Genomic DNA, 23,387 nt, shown 5'->3' with positions numbered 1-23,387 from the left:
AATCACACTTTTGTAAATATTTTTCTGAATACAAGAAGAAACCGAAGTCCTGGACGAAAACCTACTGTGTGTGAACACAGAGAGCGTGAGAAAACATCACACAGGCAGAGACTGAGACATGAACCAGCATTACTAAGCACTGCACCCCATTCTTCTCTTAGAGTTCTCCATACATTTATGTTTAATTAAATATTAAATCTGAAAAATTTATATAAGGGCAAGTGGAAATTTGCGATTAGGCAATAATTGTAACATTTTATTTAAATGTACACTAAAGCTTACAAGTAGAAAAACTGTTTTTTAAAAATATTTTAACTATTTTAGGAATAAAAATGTACAGGTATATGTCTCATTATAAATGCTGTTTTTCTTTTTTTTTTTTCTAGGTGTTGGAAAACAACTGATAGCAACACTTACATATCACAACAGGTATTTTTCAGTCCACTTCTGTACATTCCTGCATGTTCTAAGTATGCTCACCTTGGCTAGGAGTGTAGGTGATCAATATTATTTAGTCCAAAGATTTTAATTTCACAAAATGTTAATACTGTAGAAAAAAACATACTTGGTGACAAAAGGAATGACCAGTTTGAAATAGTATGTTTTAAAAACTGCAAGTGTTTTATAAGAAATTCTGAAACGTGCATTTATTCAGTTTGTAATATTCTTGTATGTATCAATGATTTGAGCCACTTTTCAAACAAAAGGTTTTGAATTTTTGTTAAGTTTACTGTTCATTCCGGTCCCGCTGCTGGGTTGATGCCCTCCGGTTCTCCTCATGTAATGGCCCATCCCCTGGTATCTCCTCCATGCTCTTGAGACTGTGCTGGGAGACACCACAAACCTTCTTATGATGGCACGTATGGATGTGCCATCCTGGAGGAGCTGGACTACCTGTGCAACCTGAATCAGCTGCATATATATATATATATATATATATATATATATATATATATATATATATATATATATATATATATATATATGTGAATATTAATCATATTGTACATTTTTATACAAGAAGGAAAGGAAATATAACTATATAATGTAACTAACACACAATTTGATTTTTGAAGTCTTTACCTACAAGCGATGTCATTTGCATTAGGATTGCCTTACCCACTTCGCATTTCTACCAATGTGTGCATCATTTATGAAATGGCCCATATAATTTTTTATAAATATACAAGTATTATGATGCTTTTTAACATTTATTGTAAAATTCTATATTGCAAATACTGATAGTAATCATTACATAAGAAATTATTTTCATCACATGTCGAAGTTATAGGAAACCCACCTTTAGTATTCAGCACCAGTACGCGTACATTATGGGAACCGGTGTTGTCAAATGTTTTGCAAACTTGAAATTGAAGTGGCATTGAATTACAATACAAAATACTGCAGTAGCATTGGCAACAATGTACTGTAACTTTAGAAAGAATTATCGTTATTATTATGTAATTTGTATACAATACAAAAAAGAGAAATGATCCACAAAGAACTGTATTGCAAACTAAAGGTGGATTTCACTAATAACAAAAAAAAAAAAAATAACAAAATAAGTAATTTTAATATATATTACTCTTTTAAGATTTTAATTTGGCAAAATCTTGTGTTATTTTTTTTTATTTTACTTTCAACCATTTAATTTGAACACAAGTGTACATACATAACAAGTGATTAAAAAAATACCTCACACATGGCCATGGAAGAGAAAGATAGAAAATATTGTATGTCTGGATTTAATTCAGACAACAATCAAATCTGTCTTAACCTTCTGTCACCTAATGACATTTCAATCGTATGACTCAAAATATTTTAGATTTAGGGCGGCTATGGAATAAAATTTCATGTCTTATCTAGTACTGCATGTTCTGGTACTACATTGACATTTATTTTGCTATCACATTAACAACTGATTAATACTTATAAATTTCAGATTACATCTATTATTTATAATTTTGATGTTAGAAGTTTTGATGACATATAAATAAATTTTTGATCTAAGCAAACACATGAGTTCTTTTTTCACAGCCACCCTAAATCTGAAATTTTTTGGATCATACAATAATTACAAATAAACAAACACAATTTTTTATGGCCACGCTTGAGGTATTTTTTATGAATCAGTCCTTACTTTTCAGTTACCTTTATTTATACATTTGCGGAATGCCATACTCATAACTTATGTGCAAATTTGTATCTATGGTTTCAAACACGTTATAAAAGTTATTCTTACTACTTTTGACTAGAAGAGTAATTAATTCAAATCAATCTCACATTGTAACAGACTATCACAGATTACCTGACCAGTTTATTTTTGAAATGTCACTACTGTCACGCGCATTTGTGCAATTGTTGACTGAAATGACTGATGGCGAAACCGCAGAAAAATACTTTTGGAAACATTACTAGCAAATTCGTGCTGACAGCGTTCGATTTAACACTAATTATGTTTTTTTTTGAAACATGCAGAACAAGTCCATATCAATCTTTTTTTCTTTACATTTATTATTGTTAATCTGGAGATTTTTTTTTAATTTCCATGTGACGCCAGGTTCCCCCGAACGCTGGGACCCATTTGATGTCACACCCTACACACATGGTAGTTATGCCTCTGGGCTGTTGCCTCTCCAGTGCAGCTGTTGTCACTTTCATTTACACCAAAGCAGATGAAGTTAATTCACAATCGCTTATGCTTCCTAACTGGACAGATTGATGTCCCTGAAGCTTAATGTACCTGGTGTAAGACTGTGATGAATGAGTTCTCTTAATTTTTGAGCAGTATATTTTAACATATATTAATATAGGTAGTAATATATTTTTAAATATATTTTGTATATATTTCATTTTTGTAAGAGAAGGATTCTGTTAAGCAAGAAAATCAAACAAAAAGCAAAACAAGGAAAATTTTGTCATCAATCTTGAATACCAGGAATTGTGTCAAGCTGACCTTTATCCCCTTGACCCCTAATGACACATGCAGCAAGACCCATGACATCTCCAATAGAAACACCATAGCAACTGCTACCACAGAACTGCATGAAATAATGTCATATATGAAAAAAAAAACAAAAAAACAAAATGGCACCACAGGAAGACTTAAAATATTTTTAGAACCTTAAAACAGAATTCTGAAAAAATTGATAGTAGTAATTAACTTAGCATGTAATAAAATCCTTAGTAGAAAAAAGTAAGATTGAAAAAATATGACATTAAATCCAGAAAAAATGAAGTACATAAAAAGATCACATGATGCCATCAGGGTCCACTCACACAACAGGTCAATTCAGATTCACCAATTCACTTGACCAACACATGTTGTAGAATATTGGAGGAGATTCTATACAGACACAAGGACAAGGATTTAGTATGGGATTTGAGCCCAAAAGTTTGGATCTGTGAAGAAGCGTCATAACCCACTGGTTTATCAAGCCACCTTTGTTGTGCAGTAATAATATCAATAATGCCATAAAGAACTCAAGGATGCTATCATAGCCTTCACAAACAATCAATTTATTGACTATGTTTCCATTAAAAGTATTAGTTTTTTAAGATTAAAGGAATTTGTATTTGTTACATAATTTTTTCATATGTTTTTATTTTCTCACCATAATTCTCTCAATCTGCTTTCTCCAGGGACAGACACGATCCAAAGAAGGTAATGAAATCTATATGAACTGCCCCTCACTCCGTGATGCTTCTCACAGTAATAAGAGTTACCATTACTCATGATGACCTGCAAGCCTCAAATTGTTTTCTTTTTGAAAATTTACCAAAACTATGCAACTGGGAAAATGAAGAGCTCTGGGACATAGTTTATTATCTTGTATTGAATTTATTTTAGAAATTTTGTAAAACAAAAATTAATGTCACCTTGTGTAGAAATGCATGCTATACTATTGGAGACTTTTGGTAATCGGAACCAACTTACATTTTATTGTTTCAGATGTTTGAAATCCACTTTTTATAAATACAAATATGTACAGAGTTAATATAATTCAATACACATAGTTTCATGGTATTCTTTTGGAGTTTGTTGTTAATTTTATTAAGGACTAAGCGAACTATGATTCTTAGCACAATGAGAGAAGTTGCAAAATCAACCGGAATGTTCAAGCAAATTCTAGAAAATAACCCAATCTAAATCCCTTAAGTAGTTCTCTCTTGAAAAGCAAACAGACGTTGGATTTTATATATACACAGATTTTTCCTAACTGAAGGTAGTACTTCAGCAGTCATTGGTACAAGATGGGCTGTGCTCAGAAAATGTTAATGACATAGCAAATGATGAAGAGCTTAAGAGTACAATACAAGAGAAAGTAGGAGTGATCTTTGTTCAAGAAAAGTAAGTTTTGTGCTACAAGTTTAGGCTGCAATGGAGGGTTATAATCATTTTGTTAAAAATGGTATAGCACATAGTGTTTTGAAGTTTGGTTTAAATGCCAGTCACCTGCCATTGTAATATGGAAAATGAGTGCACTGTGGATTAAACTGTGGTTTTAACGCAATTTCCTAATTACTTGGTTATTAAAGATTTTGGAGGTAGAAGGGAGGATGGTGTTTTACCAAACAAAAGATGGCATTTTTTCAGAGGGAGAAGGATGTCCTAAAATGAACACTGTGGACAAAACCAAGTTGTTCTATATTTTGATAAATATAAGATAATAGTGTGGACTCGTAAATGAGTGAGTGCCGACTTTGGGCTGCTATTTACATCTTCAGGTCTTAACTTTTTATTTGGAAAAGATTATCAGATTAGTTTTCAATTTTTATTTCTATATGCACTGCCACAATTATTGTTTGCCTTAACGAGGCAGTTGTTTTTTCTGATTAGTTTACAGTTTTTACAAGATGATGCACTTTAGTGATTTCTCTCCAAAAACTGGATTTTACAGTACATAACCAGGACAATTTCAGAAGCACAACCCTTGAATTAATTTTCTTAACAGTGAGGGAGGTGGATGAGTTGTGCGATAGCAGAAGACCTGGGACATCAGATGTGCTCCCCTCAGTTATAAAGCCACAATGAAGACTTGTCAGTGATTTCCGTTCCCTGAATGTTTACCTGTGTTGTTCTTCCCTGCTGGACTATGGCTGTTAGGGATTGACAGAGGTCAGTAAATTTAGTTCAGTTCAAAGTCCATGTCAGTTCAAGATCAGTACTGGCCTCTAATTCAAGGAACAGAAGTAATAAAAGTCAGCTTTTTGAGTTCTGTAAATATGCTTGACTGTAGTAATCTTCAGAAAACGTGGACCAATGGGCTGCAGTTTGGGTGAACTTTAAATGTACATATTTCCACGGTCACATCGGAAATGACATTCTCCTGTGATCTGTCTATCATCAAGATTAGATTTTCCTGCATTGTGTACCTGCAAACTTAATAAATTTAAATTCAGAGATCATTTTTATTATACTATCAATGTCATATGCACTTGTGACTTCTGCAGAAATAATGAATATAAATCACAGCAAGACACTGCATTAACAAAAGAACTCAGTAAAACAACCAACTCCCTGTATAAAATTATGCTTAAACTCCAAAGCTGGATCTATATGTTTTCGCTTTATATAGTACCTTTCATATATGCACTTTGCCATAAGTTTTCATGATGTTGCATATGTTAATACAGTATGCTTAATTCATATTTTGAAAGCCCTCATCATTTATAGCATGCAGACAAACTGAAATATTGAAAGGAATCACTTACTCCAGTTTTGCTTAGTATAGCTTACTCTGTGTGATAAACAGCAGAATTCATCAACTGACTAAAAGACTTGCCAAGTTGTAACGGCCGACCCCTTTTACCCAGCCGGCAGCTACACCTCCAAGACCAGTGGCCTGGATAATTTACTGAGAAATGATCTAACTATCAAGCCGTACTTCTTACCAATTAAACTTTTCCCCCCCACAATCGATGGTGAAAAATATGAGCATAAAAACAGGATGTAAAATTAAACAGATTATATGTATTAAGTGAAATGAAATAGAAAAATAGAAACATACAGTGGTGTGAAAAACTATTTGCCCCCTTCCTGATTTCTTATTCTTTTGCATGTTTGTCACACAAAATGTTTCTGATCATCAAACACATTTAACCATTAGTCAAATATAACACAAGTAAACACAAAATGCAGTTTTTAAATGATGGTTTTTATTATTTAGGGAGAAAAAAAATCCAAACCTACATGGCCCTGTGTGAAAAAGTAATTGCCCCCTTGTTAAAAAATAACCTAACTGTGGTGTATCACACCTGAGTTCAATTTCCGTAGCCACCCCCAGGCCTGATTACTGCCACACCTGTTTCAATCAAGAAATCACTTAAATAGGAGCTGCCTGACACAGAGAAGTAGACCAAAAGCACCTCAAAAGCTAGACATCATGCCAAGATCTAAAAAATTCAGGAACAAATGAGAACAGAAGTAATTGAGATCTATCAGTCTGGTAAAGGTTATAAAGCCATTTCTAAAGCTTTGGGACTCAAGCGAACCACAGTGAGAGCCATTATCCACAAATGGCAAAAACATGGAACAGTGGTGAACCTTCCCAGGAGTGGCCGGCCGACCAAAATTACCCCAAGAGCGCAGAGACGACTCATCCGAGAGGTCACAAAAGACCCCAGGACAACGTCTAAAGAACTGCAGGCCTCACTTGCCTCAATTAAGGTCAGTGTTCACGACTCCACCATAAGAAAGAGACTGGGCAAAAACGGCCTGCATGGCAGATTTCCAAGACGCAAGCCACTGTTAAGCAAAAAGAACATTAGGGCTCGTCTCAATTTTGCTAAGAAACATCTCAATGATTGCCAAGACTTTTGGGAAAATACCTTGTGGACTGATGTGTCAAAAGTTGAACTTTTTGGAAGGCAAATGTCCCGTTACATCTGGCGTAAAAGGAACACATCATTTCAGAAAAAGAACATCATACCAACAGTAAAATATGGTGGTGGTAGTGTGATGGTCTGGGGTTGTTTTGCTGCTTCAGGACCGGAAGGCTTGCTGTGATAGATGGAACCATGAATTCTACTGTCTACCAAAAAATCCTGAAGGAGAATGTCCGGCCATCTGTTCGTCAACTCAAGCTGAAGCGATCTTGGGTGCTGCAACAGGTCAATGACCCAAAACACACCAGCAAATCCACCTCTGAATGGCTGAAGAAAAACAAAATGAAGACTTTGGAGTGGCCTAGTCAAAGTCCTGACCTGAATCCAATTGAGATGCTATGGCATGACCTTAAAAAGGCGGTTCATGCTAGAAAACACTCAAATAAAGCTGAATTACAACAATTTTGCAAAGATGAGTGGGCCAAAATTCCTCCAGAGCGCTGTAAAAGACTCATTGCAAGTTATCGCAAACGCTTGATTGCAGTTATTGCTGCTAAGGGTGGCCCAACCAGTTATTAGGTTCAGGGGGCAATTACTTTTTCACACAGGGCCATGTAGGTTTGGATTTTTTTTTCTCCCTAAATAATAAAAACCACCATTTACAAACTGCATTTTGTGTTTACTTGTGTTATATTTGACTAATGGTTAAATGTGTTTGATGATCAGAAACATTTTGTGTGACAAACATGCAAAAGAATAAGAAATCAGGAAGGGGGCAAATAGTTTTTCACACCACTGTATATAAATATAAATATCCCTCCACCCCAGCAATAACAAGACACCACCAAATATATATATATATATATACAACAAAAACCCTCCCTTGTCCCTGTAACAAATAAACACACAACACGAATAACAATGAATGATAAACTGAAAATGAATGAAAACGTGAGTCCGGTAATAAAGAAACTGTCCTGAAAGCGGATGACTGAATTATTGAAATTGCGATGTTTGATTCTCCCCGGAAAAAATGGAACAGCCTCACCGTGAATCCTCGTGTGTGTGGTGGATGATTAAGTCCTACCCCGGGGTCTTTCGTGGTGAGGTCCTTGAAATAAATCCGGCAGATGGAAAAACAAACTGGATGGATATGCGCGATGTGGACAGTGACTGGAACAGTGTGGTCGTGAATGGTGAAACAAAATCTCCTTCTCTCCTCTCTCTTCCTTCTCCTCCTGCTGGCTTATATAGTCCTGTGACGGCTGGGATTGATTGATTGTAACAGGTGTTTTCCAGGTTTGCGGCTGTGGTCTTCTTCCATCATCCGTCCCCGAAAAAGGCATTAACTGATGCACATAAACAGTAAATGGGACAATGCAACAAGACACACTCAGAACTGACATTTAAACACTATGTGGCCCCGCTACAAAGTAAGGGGAACTGAATTACCCAATTTTGACTTCGTCAGAATCTCTAGCTTGCTTGGTGTCATTGGGTTTCTGACGCACTGCAGTTTTAGTGCTGAATGCTGCTTCATCCCCAAAGCACAGAACCTGTATGTACATAAGACACCATCATTGCAATGGACTTTCAATTGGCAAAGACATTGTTGTGCTTTACTTTTCGTTTTTTCTCCTTTTAATGAAAGAATGATTTTTGTATCCCTATCCAATGACTTTATTTAATAAAAAGGTGAATGCCAAACATGGATAGTTGAACAGAACCTTGAATACATTTTACCTAGATGGTAATGCATGTGGCATAATTCAAAGATGAACTAAAACACTTACCTTAATGGTGAAGGTTAGCACTGTCAGTGTAAGAATTACCACTGGGATGAACACAACTATCATTCTTGTCTTGTCTGTGAATGTCTCTTCTATTAAAATAAATAATATGTAAATTATGATTAGTGCCAGAAATACTTAAAGATTTTTCTTTGTTGTATAATGATGAATGTTAACCCTTTGAATCCAAAGGAGACTTAGGCGAGTCATGCATGTAGGAAGTGTATCTGTTTACACTACAGACAATTATAAAGCTTGCATTCAATATACAGTATGTGAGTCCAGTCATCCATGTATCCATTTTCAAACACAAATTAATTCAATTTAGGGTTTTGAAGGGCTGGCATTGGGTGTAAATTTGGAACCAACTCTGAACAAATCGATACTTTGTTGTAGGGCATATAACAAAACAAGTAAAAATGAAATTTTCAGAAAGTGAAAGCAGGTAAAGAGTTTTTAATTCTACTACCTCAGAAATCTAAGGTTCTGGGCCCAGACATCATACCAGGATATTGTGGAGTTTGTAGCTTTCTTATTGTCAGCATGGGATTTCCTGTGAGTACTATGCTTTTCTGCCCACATGGCCTAAGATGTGCAGGAAAAGTTAACTGAAAACTTCAGATTGTCTCAGCCAGAGTGGGGTTGTGTGTGTATGCTGTTGGTTTACACTAAATTCTAAAAAAATAAATAAATTTGACTTGATGTTTTCACAGTCTTCAGTGGTTCAGTTTTGATGATTATGTACCAAGTGCAGCCTTGGAACATGGCATGGTCTTCTGATGCTCTAACACCTCTCTTCTGTCCTTTATCAAAAACTATTATTTGAGTATTTCTGGTGTATCTTTTATTAACAACATGTTTCTGCCAACAGAACTGTAATTCACTGGATTTTCTTGGTTTATCACTCCATTCTCTGTAAAACTTTACAGATTATGGTGTATAAAAATCACAGGAAGGCACCTGTTTCTGTGATGATAGAACCACAACTCCTCTTACCATGTATCCAGTATACATATAGACATGGTTCAGTTCTGAGAATTTTACTTTGCTTACAGTACTGCCTTAAAGCTTCAATGGTGACAAAAATAACCACAACAAGGACAAAATCTGATCATGAAAATAATAAAAATAATAGGTAGAAATAAAAAAAATATTGTATGAAACAACTATATTCCAAGTAGACTACTGTCATGAGTTCAAAGCTTGTTAAAAACACACATCACAATGACACACAGAAAATTATTGATCTTCACTACTGCCTACTGCTATACAAAGTAAACGGATAAGTAAACAGGACTTACCAACAAGGAGGAATAAATTGCCATTCCCTGTCCCATGCTGATTGGATGCTTCACAGGAATAGAGTCCTGTATGATGAGGTGCGAGTTTTGTTAAGAAAATTTTATTGGTAGACATATTTTGTAGCATTTTGTGTTCCCTAAAAATGGAAAACATTGCATTAAGGACAGCATGACACCATAGTGTTTTGCATTCCTGACTTGCACTTCCAAGAATCCCTGCTTGGTCACTGTGTGAAATTTCCATGTTCTTCTTGTTTTATTCTCTAGATACTCAGGTTTTCTTTACAAATTTCAAAGATTAGGTTAACTGGTGAATCTAAACTGTCCTGGTGTTAGCAATCTGTTTTTTTAGTAAAGCCTGTGTCTTTTGTTAGCATAAATAAGGTGTTTTTGCACTTGTTACAGGGTTTTTCTAGAAATTAGGGTTAGGCTTAGGGATAGGGTTAGGAATCTGATACTGGAATATTTTTTTTGAAATGATTCATACCTTAATAGTCATGATATTGTTTAGGCTGATTCTGCCTCCATTTTGGTTGTTCGTGGGTTCCATACTTTTGTGTTGTTAGGGGTATGTCCTCAGAGGTTGTGACCTCCCAGTAATGACACAATGGGTTAAAAGGTTATCATTCAAAATATTTCCTCATCCAAATCTGCAGATAACAAAATCCTTTTCCAAACTTGCTTTTGTCATTTTCAAATCTTTTTCAGTGGCAGTTCCTGGATTTGACTTGCTGTTAGTTATTTGACCATGATTTTGTCTCTTATTTTGTCTTCTGTTGCAATGTAATTGACCTCCCAGTTAGGTAGACTTTTATTTTGGCTTCTGAATACATGCTTTTTCAACTCTCCATCACTAAATACTCTTTGCTAGCATGTCTAGCACAACACTTGGAACTACCAACCTCCACTCCACAACCAATCCTTCCTTGTTTTGTGCTTTACACCCAGTACTACCAGGGTGGGTCTGTTTCTGAGTGACTGTAACAATGAATTATGTTAATTGGATAAATATTGAAAAAAAATATTCTGAAAAGATACGGATGCATCAGATTAGCAGACATCATATTATAGAACATTGGTGAGGTTTAATCTAAACTCGTTGGAACACTTGTAATAATGGTTATTTTGGAGCAACTTTATAAATATACCCTGGATAAGCTCTAACACACATTTAACATGGACCTTTTTATGCTGAACCAAAAAAGGTATTTAAATCTCACTTAAAAACGTCCCGTTCAGTAGTACAAACAAACATGTATTTATCTAACTGTAATCTTTCAAATATATAGGACTATTGTCATTGTTCCATTTTCTAATCCTACCCAGTTCAGATTTATGAATAAGAGCTGCTGAAGCCTGTCTCAGCAGCATTAATAGCAAGGTAGAACAACATAAGTGCGCCAGTTCTTCATTGAGAAAGTTTGCACACTTGGACCCACATTCTCTTACCTCATCCTGAGGAAGTTTAGAGTCACAAAGTATCCTAAACATATGTCTTTGTTAAAGTCTTCTGCTAAATAAGAAATAAGAATAATCCATCCCTCCATCCATCCATCCTCTTCCGCTTATCCGAGGTCGGGTCGCGGGGGCATCAGCTTGAGCAGAGATGCCCAGACTTCCCTCTCCCCGGCCACTTCTTCTAGCTCTTCCGGGAGAATCCCGAGGCGTTCCCAGGCCAGCCGGGAGACATTGTCCCACCAGCGTGTCCTGGGTCTTCCCCGGGGCCTCCTCCCAGTTGGACGTGCCCGGAACACTTCACCAGGGAGGCGTCCAGGAGGCATCCTGATCAGATGCCCGAGCCACCTCATCTGACTCCTCTCGATGCGGAGGAGCAGCGGCTCTACTCTGAGCCCCTCCCGGATGACTGAGCTTCTCACCCTATCTTTAAGGGAGAGCCCAGACACCCTGCGGAGAAAACTCATGTCAGCCACTTGTATTCGCGATCTTGTTCTTTCGGTCACTGCCCATAGCTCATGACCATAGGTGAGGGTAGGAACATAGATCGACTGGTAAATTGAGAGCTTTGCCTTACGGCTCAGCTCCTTTTTCACCACGACAGATCCCCCTGTCGATCTCACACTCCATTCTTCCCTCACTCGTGAACAAGACCCCGAGATACTTGAACTCCTCCACTTGGGGCAGGATCTCGCTCCCAACCCTGAGAGGGCACTCCACCCTTTTCCGGCTGAGGACCATGGTCTCGGATTTGGAGGTGCTGATTCCCATCCCAGCTGCTTCACACTCAGCTGCGAATTGATCCAGAGAGAGCTGAAGATCACGGCCTGATGAAGCAAACAGGACAACATCATCTGCAAAAAGCAGTGACCCAATCCTGAGTCCACCAAGCCGGTGGTCGGGCATACATCCATGGGGCTCGGCCGGGCACAGCCCGAAGAGGCAACGTGGGTCCCCCTTCCTATGGGCTCACCACCTATGGGAGGGGCCAAGGAGGTCGGGAGCAGTGTGAGTTGGGTGGTGGCCGAAGGCGGGGACCTTGGCGGTCCGATCCTCAGCTACAGAAGCTGGCTCTTGGGACGTGGAATAAGAATAATGCGGGAAGAAAACTTGAGGATTTCTGTAGTTATGGAAGAACACATCATCTCTACATAGAGAGCGACTGGGTCAGGAAGTAAATCCACAGTTTAGGGACAATGAGGTACAAATACTAACAGCAATAGGACACTCAAACGCAAATGACATTTATATAAATATTGTAGTTTTAGACGCTTGCTGACACCCTCTAAAAGGGCTTATTGTCACTGAATACATTGCAATAAATAGCATCAGAACAAAGTTAATCTTGAATTTTTCTAAGAAGAATGGATGATATTTCCTGTGTAAAACCCTATATAAAATTTGGGCTGAGTGACTGATTGGAAGGTGTTGTGATTCTATCTATCTATCTATCTATCTATCTATCTATCTATCTATCTATCTATCTATCTATCTATCTATCTATCTATCTATCTATCTATCTATCTATCTATCTATCTATCTATCTATCTATCTATCTAATAATATTGCACTGCTCCAAGTACTTGGATTCATTTAGTAGTCACTGCTAAATTTGATTTCCTTCCACACATAAAAGGCATGGATGTTAGTTTAATTGGTAACTCTAATTTTGAAGGAAGGAAAGAAGCCTTTATTGTCATTGAACCAGTACAATGAAATTGTAAACATTCGTAAACATAGAAGATTGTAGCCATCTATAATTTGTGGACTATGGATTTGGCGTTTTAAAGGAATCAATGTGACATACGCTGTGTGGCCAAACATATGTGGACATCCCTTCAAATGACTGAGTTCAGGTGTTTCATTGTTAAAAGGTGCATATAATTCTCTGTGCATGAGTGAGTGTGATTTGTATGAGTGTGCTCAGTGATGTGCTGGTTTCTCATGAAAGATGCTTCTGGGACAGATTATGACTGAAAAAGCCTAATTTTAAAATAATATTACAACTACTTTTTGGTTCATTAAACAAATATTACATTCATAGAAGAATTCTGAATATTTACAGGTTTATCTCATTTCTGAAATTTGCTTATAAATTGATTTACTGGGCAGAGAGATGCTCCAAGAATAAGCCTCACTTACTTAATCCATACAAATTTTGTCGGGGCCGGGTTTGCATCTGCCTCACAGTAGAGGGTTAGCTGGTCTGGTTCATCCACAAAAGTCTTTAAAACAACTGAAGGGGGATCTAAACCAACAAAAATGTGGTCTGGGTTAATGTAATTGCACATCAGCCAAGTTTCCACAGTGGGCATTCATATTTGAAAATTTGGTAAGCAGCAGGTGGACACTAATTTGAAGATTGAGTGGGCTGCACATAAAATGCCCAAAAGCAGTAAAATACAACAAAAACTGATTTCAACAGGCATCAAAGAACAAAAACACATTATATTTAAGGTATAGATTTCTAAAATGCCTGAATGGATGAAGGGTATCGTAAAGGGAGAATAGGAATAGGCACTTTACATTTCAGACAATATTTTAATTACATAACATTAGTCTTCTTACTGTATTTTACAATACTTACAGGATATGTTCAATTTATAAGGGAGAATTTCTGGTTGCTGAAATGTTGGATGAGTTACAACACAGTGCAGCTCCTGCTGGTTCATCTCCTTGGTAGGGAATGTTAGCAGTTGACTACGAATTGTTACTGTGCAGTTTTCAGCAAAGAATTCATCCACGACATGAGATTCCTTTTCCAAGTGAGTTTCCCAGCTCACCTTAGCTGCTGGCTTGCCATGTGCAGCTATGCAGGTTGCCACTGTGGCTTCACCCTTTCCAGCCAATAAGATATTTTCTGAGGAAACTGTGATGCTTGGTATAACTGCAGCGAAAAAATCAAATCAGTTACTAATCAAAAGTTAAAAAAAAAAAAAAAAAATCATTAGTGCATCTTAATCTGAATGGGTAATGGAGCGTGTGTGGAAGTTTAGTATTTGTTACAGTAAGTGCATTTATTGGCATATTCTTATTATTTCACTACTGTTACTCTGAGAGGCAACTGATCGTAGCAGGCTACAGTTATTACTGTTTTTTAGTTTTATCCATTGAGCCTCCACATCATATTTAAGCAGAAGAATTAAAAAGACCTTTTATCACTAAAAAGCAAAAGAAAAAGCAGCAATTTACAGGTCATTTTTCCATTACTTCACTAAAAGTAACATCTGAGATTTGAGGTTTGCTCAGTTGCAATGTTCAGAGCTATTACTAGTATTTTTCAGACGTATCTACAGTATGTGAAGAAATTTTTCTAATATTCATGTGGGAGTTTCCCATAAAGGAATATTCAAAGTTTCTGATTAAACAGATTTATTTGTGACCAACAGCAATCAATATAAAAACATCGTTATTTGTATCACAAACACCAGGATTTTTATTTAAATTGTGTTAAGTAAGCCACTTCTCATGAGTAAAAATAAAATACGCTCAAATCTGCCAAAGCATTTAAATTAAAGACTCACCTGGCCCCTCATTTATGGGTCAGGAGTGCCACATAGGAGCAATTTCATTCATTGACTATCATTTCATTTCACGAGATATCAAGATTGCAAAGTACCCTGAGACATGTGTGCAATAAAAGATTAAAGTTAAAGAAAAGCAAGTAAAAGCATTATCAGGAATAGATTATGCCTTATACTAGTGGGATAGTTAGTATTCCATTTTCTGGTTGGAAGGCCAGAGTGAGTGAAAGACAATGGGAGACTCCTCATGAGCTCAGGTCACTTCCCCATACACTACAGTGGTGAGACCTCATTTGGAGACCCATTGGGTAGCATGGCAGTTGTGGTTTCCTAGGGCTTCCATATTTTGTTCCACAGGTGTTGCCAACAGCACCTATTGGAAGGCGATTTCCCTGTCTTGGGGTGGTTATGCCTGACCAAGAAGTGCTAAGATTGGGTAAAAAAGGAAGTAGGCCACACAGCCCAGACAGTTGGAGTTGAGAGGAGATGGACAAAAAATAGCCTGGGTAGAGTGGAGTAGGAAAGCAAACCAGTGAAAGATGTTTTTCTTTTAATAAAAACATGTTTGAACCTGAATGGAAGTCCCTGGGGTTTGGGGGTCTGTGACACCACTTCGTGGCCACAATATTTTTTCATAAGTTATTGCTGTACATAGTTTCTTGGGCTCAGGGTGTATATCTCGGGAAACTATCTATCTATCTATCTATCTATCTATCTATCTATCTATCTATCTATCTATCTATCTATCTATCTATCTATCTATCTATCTATCTATCTATCTATCTATCTATCTATCTATCTATCTATCTTTGCTAGGATGTAGTCATCCAGGAGCTCTATACAAGACAGAAAATGCATAATTTTTCAATGAGTATTGTAATTTTAACACATGAAAATAAATTTAGATTTTCCACAGATGCACAAACTAATCCAACCTACGGGTAAATAGGGAGAGAAGTTTACAACAGTGTCACACATCTATCATTTCCACTATTTCTTACCTGATCAGATCTCTCAAAAATCTCCATAGGCTCATGTCTGATGCTATCTAGCTATCTATCTACAGTAGCTTATCTGCCTTACTTATCTATGACTTCATAATGCCTTAACAAGTACACAGCTGCTCTTCTTCTTTTCTTCTTGATCTGACCCCCATTTCTGTACCACTGAACATTTGCCACATCTCTCCTTCTGCCTGTAGACATGCACTCTCTTTGGTCTCTGGGCAGCCTTATATACTGTCCTACATTCTCTTCTTACTGTACCTCCAAATCACATCTTTGCTGTGCCCATCCTTTTTTGCTGTAGGAAGATAACACTAGATATCCCCATAGTGGGTCATTCTGTCACTTGACCCTATAAAGGTTCATGTTGCCCTTAAACTTCTGTGCTGCCTGACTTAAATTGACAACATGTCTTATGTCTCACAGTCAAGGAGTGTCAGCTGTACACTAATGGGCTGGAATCACACTACTGGCACATTGAAAATCTTCCACAGCCTTATCCTTAAATGGATAAAGTGGTCCCGGCTTTACATATATATACATTCTTTTTCTCTGAAAACTCCACTTTACATCTAGGGGACTGGACCCTGTAGAGATGCAAACCCATTACCAGATACGTCAGGCCCTTCCATCTCCCTGTGATAACTGGTGCCCAACTCTCTCATTGTTTCACATATATTGTAAACTGAGCAACCTTCAGTGAGACACACATACATAAATAAATATGGCCAATATTACTCTACTACTTCTGCCATTTGTCTTAAAATTTTGTATTTTGTATTCATGTTTATTTGAAAATTACTATGCAATACGTAAACCAATTTGGTCTAGCATCATTTTTAAAACAGTATTAGAGGTTGCCACACTAATGCAGAGCAATGTGCAATAGGAACAAAGAGAAATGTTAACATTTACTAATAATAAACATAACTAACCTTTTGTTTTAATTTTCATTTATGCTAGTCAAGAAAATAGACATATTCCTTCTAGCAGAGTCACTAATGTTTAGTTCCATGTGTCCTTACTTGAAACAAACCAAACAATTTTTAATTACTAGCAGGGATGCCTGGCTGTCGCTTGGGTTGGAAAAAGGTGAATCAGCTTTAATTTCTTATTTGGCAATTAATTTATTATTCGAAGTACTGTACTGTTCAAAGTCAAACTGCCATTATTAATGAATAGCGGATTATAGTTTCTACAAATCATTTAGAGTGCCTTATGATACACAACATTTTTCGTTTCAAGAATGTATAAAATTAAAGAACGTATAAATTCTTTCCTGATCCTACTCTGGAACAGGCGAAGTATAGCTGGCTGTGTGAACAGCATGATTCTTTGAGGTAAAGTCCAGTATCTTTAAGTGATTGTCCTTGCACTTTATTTATGAAGATCGCAAATGCAACACGTACTGGAAATTGAAGTCGTTTGAATTTGAAAGGGAGTTCATCGGAAATCAGTTATACATGAAATGAAAACGTCCTCTCCCTTTCCGATTCCAGTTAGAATAGTAGCCTTGATTACATGGGGATGACATGACAGTGTTTCCACATTTCTCACAACCTTGATATATATTTTTTTTCCAAATGCAATTAGAATTTAATGTTTTATGTTTTCATTTTTTAATTTTTCAATTCATGTTCAGTTTTATTAATCACCAAAACTGTAGCTTTTTGATATTTACAATTACATTGTGACAAACATCGGGACAGACAAACTTTCTTGCTTATTTATTAGATAAAATAAATATATCTAACCTTTTCCTTTCCTCTCTTTTTTATCACCTGAAATCATTAGTAATTTATGACTTGTTTTATCTCTTTCCTTTGATCTGAATTCATATGTAACTGTATCATTTTTGTTAATTAAATGTGTGGAGTTTTGAACTTTCTAAGCTTTGTTTCATTTTAAACCATACCACTGTTCCTAAATTAAAAAATAATTAAGAATAAAACAAATTAAACACACACATAACTATATATAATACCTTGTTAAAATCCGCAAATGCAATAGGGGGGTGGGGGGTGTTAAGAAAAATCACCTTTAGATTTGAATAATAATAGTTCATTACTTAACAATTTAAGATGGAAAAAGTGGTGTTTTGAAACTTTTCAGTTCCTATAGGTGGTACAAGTGGTACAACTGGAAAAAAGGTTGAGAACACCAGTTCTAGACTGATCATGACAGAAAGACAATGCTGGTGCTAGAATGTGATTACCTACTTTTATGGGAGAAGAGATGAACTTTTTGATTTGTGAACTTTATTCATAAATCCAGAAAGGATACCACTGACTACCTTTTCTTTTTCTGTAGATTTGGGTAGCTTCCTGGATAGTAGTAAAATATAACCCTAATTATTTTTACTTTAATAAGAAAAATGCCATTTATTTATGTCACAAGGATTTTTTAAAATGAATTTATGCATGTTGCAGCGGAGCGGTAATATGAATGCAGGACAGAAAAGGAACTGGGCAACTAAACCCCTTTCAATTCAGTCAAAACAGAAAAGAACAAAAAGTTAAGCACTTCACTGTGCAGATATTTAATGAATTGACAGATGTCATGTTTGGACTGTTAGGAAGATAAATGGGCCTCTATTAATGCAAGCCAAGGCAACATCAAAATGCAACGCCATTCTCTGTGGCTGCTCTGCTTTTATATGCTGTGGACAAGAAGCAGAGCCTCATTTGATTTGCTGCCCTCAGGGAGAGGATTCTCCAGGCTGTGAGGGAAGAAGGTCACAAGTCTGTTAGTGGTAATGTCCCCTCTTGTCACGAGGTAGTATTATTTACTTCAGGTAAGCCCGGAAGGTGACCCTTTGGCGTGCATGTGTGACAATGTATATTCTGACACAAGAAACTACAATGCATAACATAACTCCAAGGTGACCCAGTTCTTTCTCTTTTTCTTCTAGAGAATTACATTTCCCCTTCTAACCCTTGTCAGAATCTTCTGATGAATACTCTTCACTTTGGTTACGCTTTTAAATGGTTTTGCAGAATTTCTGGTCAGAAATAGAAAAGTATTTACCTTGCTAATACATTTTTTACTGTTTGCACAATGGTATACTTGAGAGTGTGTGTATGATGGAACAGACAATCTGAAGTCGCTGTGCAATGTTGGAACCAGTAGCTGCAAATTTAATGAAAGGAATTTTAGCTATACTGATCTTAACTTTGAGGAAAAAGTAATGTCTACCCTGTCTACACGGTTACAAGCATTATTAGCCTTAGAACCATATGTATAAAACAATAATGATGCAATGTCGAGTTATTGTTGTGCCAAAGGCTAGGGGTGATGCTTTATCTACTGTAAAGTCTTCAGGTTACTGAGATTTATTGTGGACAAGTAGAAGGAGAACATTTTTTGCCTTTCATTGTTTAGGTCTCTCGGTTTTTATTGCAGCTTGCAGTGTCAGTCTGTTTTGCAGTTACTGTTTTTTAAAGGTTTCACATGCTGATCCTCTCCTAATAGCTTAAAATAAGTCTGACACTTGTTAGCGACTCATTAAATCCTTGGCTTCAGTGAGACAAATGTGCTGCTTTGCATGTTGTCTTTCTTGATTGTGCACCTTACTTTCCTTTACCAAACCTGAAATCTAAGCAGCACCATGCCATATTCCATTACAGCCTGTCTTTGGCTACTGAGGTCCAGCACTAGGATTCCTCTTGAAGTAGAGGCGTTTTCAGGCATTTCACTGAGGGTTACATCCTAAGCATAAGGGAATCTGTCAAAGAGAGCAGAATCCAAGCCAGGTGGATCTAATGCAGAGAGTCAAAAGGTAGCTTTTACAATTGATTATCAAGAAAGAAGAAGACATTGCCCCTTGTGCCATTTTGGATGATACTTATTGGACAGATTTTCCCACTAAGCTTTTCAAAAGTTAATTCTGGTCGCTTTCATTGCTGATCAGGCTAAGACCAAGCACCTGAGAGTCTATCATGTGTTATTTGACTATGGCTGATCCTGCCTAATTAGATGGCAAAATCCAGATGTTATTGGCTGCTTTACATATTGACAGAGCTCACCCCACCCTTCCAGAAAGATTTTTAACTGCTTAAAGGATTCCACTTTGGCCGAGATGTTTGGTTGGTGTTTAACGTGCATTTATAGATTTCAGCTGAGTGCTAAAAGGAAAGCCTCTCTTGCTCTGCCAAGAATTATTCCTTAGAGCAAAATTCTTATGCATTCTTCATTGTTCTTTTGTACTGCTAAGAGCTTTCTTCTTAGATGCTTTGTGAAGATAGAAGTGCTTGATTAAACAGACAGGGTGATGACGTGAGCTCTTTAGGCTTTTCTTTGAAATGCCCCAACTCATATTTCCAAAAAGATTATTTGTTTTTGTTCAATACAATAAAAGATACATTCGAAATTAAGTTTTAAAAGGCAGATATTGGTGTGGTAGGATTTGATTCAAGATCACTTTTATCATTTGATTTTAGATCATTTGTATGACTACAACACTTACCTGCATGAGAACCAAATGGCCACTTGTGGTTATGTTTTATGCAATACATCTATTCATTTTCTTAGCTCATTTTTTCAAATACTAAATTGTGGAGCCTTTCTAGGAGTATTGAATGAACAAATGGTTGAGACAGGGAATATTCAACAATCTCACATTACTAGAGGAGGTTAGCTCCTTAGATACACACATTCAAGAACTTGCCTTCCATCCTAACTAAGGAATTTTATGCTCATTGTTGTGTGCTGCTTTTACCATGTATTAAACGTCTGCATTATGTAGAGTATTTGTGACAATACCTTTATATGCATCCTAAATAATAATAATTTATTTACAGTGTATTACATATTTCATTCAATGAGAAGTCAGGCAAAATGACACCTTTTATTGGCTAACTAAAAAGATTACAATATGCAAGCTTTCGAGGCAACTCAGGCTCCTTCTTCAGGCAAGATGTTGCCTCGAAACCTTGCATATTGTAATCTTTTTAGTTAGCCAATAAAAGGTGTCATTTTCCTAGCACGGTACAACGCCCTAGTACTATATTTCATTCAATAAATGTAGCTCAAAATTGCTTTACAAAACTCTGATTACAACAATACCACAGTAAGCATTACATGTCTTTAATTCCTTATAAGGAACTTAGTCTTTGGAGGTTGATGAACTATAGACGGAATAAAGATACAGCCTGTATTGCAATAACCCATTGGGAATGAGGGCTATGGTGTTGTTTCTTTCGTGGCTGAAACTGCAGTCCCATCTTCTACGATTCCTTCCATGTGACTGCACATGCTCTAGTCTACCTGCATTTTCACACCACTGGCTCCATGTAGTGTAGCGGGTCCATGGCGCATGTCAAAAAGGCCACTTTTAAAATGAATAATCGTCTCCTCATGGCTTAGCAAGGGGGCGTGGTATGTGTGGCCGAGCGGTTCCTGGGGAATTCGTGATGCAGGCAATTCTCACTTAAGTGCACAGGGAAAGAGTCGTCCGCATCCATAATTGTTCCCGGGACCTGTGGATTGCCACAGCTGATCCATGTTCCTGTGATAAATAGAACCGCGAGGCGGCTAGCAGGGGAGGATGAAAAAAGAAAGATGAGAAGACGGACGGAGGTTAAGGTGGAAGAAGAAGAAGAAGTAGAAGAAGAAGAAGAAGAAGGAGGAGGCAGGGAGAGAATGGCCGGTGCGAGAAAGAGAGAGTGAGAGAGCGAGCGAGCACAGGCTCGCAGGCAACTGGACAGTGAGTCCTAGCGGGGTGTTTGGCCGACACCTAGGGCAGTCGATTGTGGTCGCTCCCGCTGAGCATTTTGTGAGGAGCAGGAGTGACCGGAAGAAGGATGGCTCATCGCGGAAGACAGCGGGAGTCGGGAGGCTTGGGAAGTGGATTCCCCAGCGTGAGCGTCCTGGCCATTGGGGGAAACCCAAGTCTCGGTATGGAGAGTGCTGGACCGAAGCCAGGGATCGGGAAGTCTCCAGATCAGAAGGTAGAATGAAGGTCAGCTGCAGGAAGGGTGGCTCTCCTAGTGCATAGCCTGGACTGGAGAAGCAGGGGAGTCACCAGTAGAAAGGCACCGGGCTGATTTTAAAAGGACAGCTTCCAGCAGTTGTTTCAACCTCGTTTTTAAAGGATTTATTTATTGTTTTTATTTTAACCTCCACTTCACAACTGTTTTATTGGATTATTTATTTAAAGATCTGTGAAGCACTGCACTATTTATTTGGACACTTTGTTTTTGATTGCTGGTTTTTAAATAAAAGCACTTTGCACTTTTTCACCATCCCCTTGATTCATTGTTGTGCCTCACTGTCAAGCTCATTGGTGTCATTACCGATGGTGTCGGGTTCAAGGGCTCCCAGAAGGAAGATGGGAGCGTGGAGCAGAACCCACATCATCACACTCCACCTCACACCACTCACTTGGGGGTTAGAGATAGTACTGTCTGACTTGTTTTGCTAAGCTCCATGAACAGATCCAATCCAGAATCCTTGAGATACAATGTTGGTCATGCATACAGGCCAATCAATTTTAGCAGAGGAGATGCACCTCCTGCTTACAGGTAAGAGCTCTCATATGCTGTACAATCCATCTTCCAATATCTGCACTGGCTGCTTTTAGGGTTCAGTAGTTCTGTTATGTGGTGTTTCTTTTCTTCAACTTCTATCCTCTTTCCTGTATACATTTTAATTTCGAAAGATGTTGCATTATGTTTTCATAACACACTGTACAAATGATAATTATTACTTTAAAAAACATTAAAATAACTATAGCATATTTGAAACAGCTATAATTCACATATAAAAAGTCTGTGTTGTATAGTATGAAAGATGCAACAACCTGCTACTACTATTCAATGTAGGGTGGTTGCATAATGACTTCTGAAGAGCTCTAGCGTACAAGTACTTGAAATTACATATGTGCCTTAGTCCTAGAGGATCATTAAAAGTTAAGGCTTGACAATTCTGTAAAATTTGCTTGGTTGTTTGAATCAATTTAAGGAAGACAGAAGGCTTTCAGATACTGTAACTAGGCAAAAGTTTTAAAGTAAAGGAGACAGGTGTAGCATAGTAATAATTACTGATCATGGCACCAGAGAATAATGACTTATTGTCTGTAGATCAGCACATGCAAGTAAGAATTTCACTGTACTCTGTACAAGTCACCATATTAAGCCTATGAACCTATGAACCCAGGTATTAATTATTGTATAAAGATAACAGAAGTTAGTAAAAATTGCTACTTAAATCTAATATAAAAATAATAAAAACAAAACACATCAGTAAATTTAGAAATTATATGGAGAAACCGAAAAGATGGTATTGCTCTTTGGGAAACCTTAATAATTATGAACTGCTGAGTCAGGGAAGTTGAATCTAGTGCTGGCATTCAGTCAGAGGCAAGTAGATAGGAGAAATCTTTCTTGGTTAACCTATTTATTTTTATCATCCTTTAACACTTAGTTGGAACTGGCAGTAATGAATCCTTTTCGTTTTATACACATGTAAAAATACAATAGATGTGTG

At 37.2% G+C, this 23,387-nt stretch overlaps 2 protein-coding genes across 2 annotated transcripts in view; one reads left to right on the top strand and one right to left on the bottom strand.

Annotated features, from left to right (window-relative positions):
• Window positions 1–4,520, top strand: part of LOC114650881 (uncharacterized) — a 40,080-nt gene extending 35,560 nt beyond the window's left edge. Inside the window, exons 4-5 of the mRNA XM_028800788.2 lie at window positions 387–429; window positions 3,643–4,520. Coding sequence (XP_028656621.1) covers window positions 387–429; window positions 3,643–3,738 — 139 coding nt within the window. The 3' untranslated portion in view covers window positions 3,739–4,520. The remainder of the gene's footprint in view (window positions 1–386; window positions 430–3,642) is intronic.
• A 23-nt stretch (window positions 4,521–4,543) lies between these two features.
• LOC114650880 (nectin-1-like) overlaps window positions 4,544–23,387 on the bottom strand; it is a 38,427-nt gene continuing 19,583 nt past the window's right edge. The window contains exons 5-10 of the mRNA XM_051926663.1: window positions 13,962–14,261; window positions 13,517–13,622; window positions 9,920–10,056; window positions 8,622–8,710; window positions 8,281–8,384; window positions 4,544–5,383 (exon numbers count right to left, since the gene is read on the bottom strand). Of these exons, the coding sequence (XP_051782623.1) occupies window positions 5,287–5,383; window positions 8,281–8,384; window positions 8,622–8,710; window positions 9,920–10,056; window positions 13,517–13,622; window positions 13,962–14,261 (833 nt within the window). The 3' untranslated portion in view covers window positions 4,544–5,286. The remainder of the gene's footprint in view (window positions 5,384–8,280; window positions 8,385–8,621; window positions 8,711–9,919; window positions 10,057–13,516; window positions 13,623–13,961; window positions 14,262–23,387) is intronic.

Source organism: Erpetoichthys calabaricus, chromosome 4 (genome assembly GCF_900747795.2).
Source record: "Erpetoichthys calabaricus chromosome 4, fErpCal1.3, whole genome shotgun sequence".
NCBI classification, from domain to species: Eukaryota; Metazoa; Chordata; class Cladistia; order Polypteriformes; family Polypteridae; genus Erpetoichthys; species Erpetoichthys calabaricus.
This window is presented reverse-complemented; position numbering and strand designations above follow the sequence as displayed.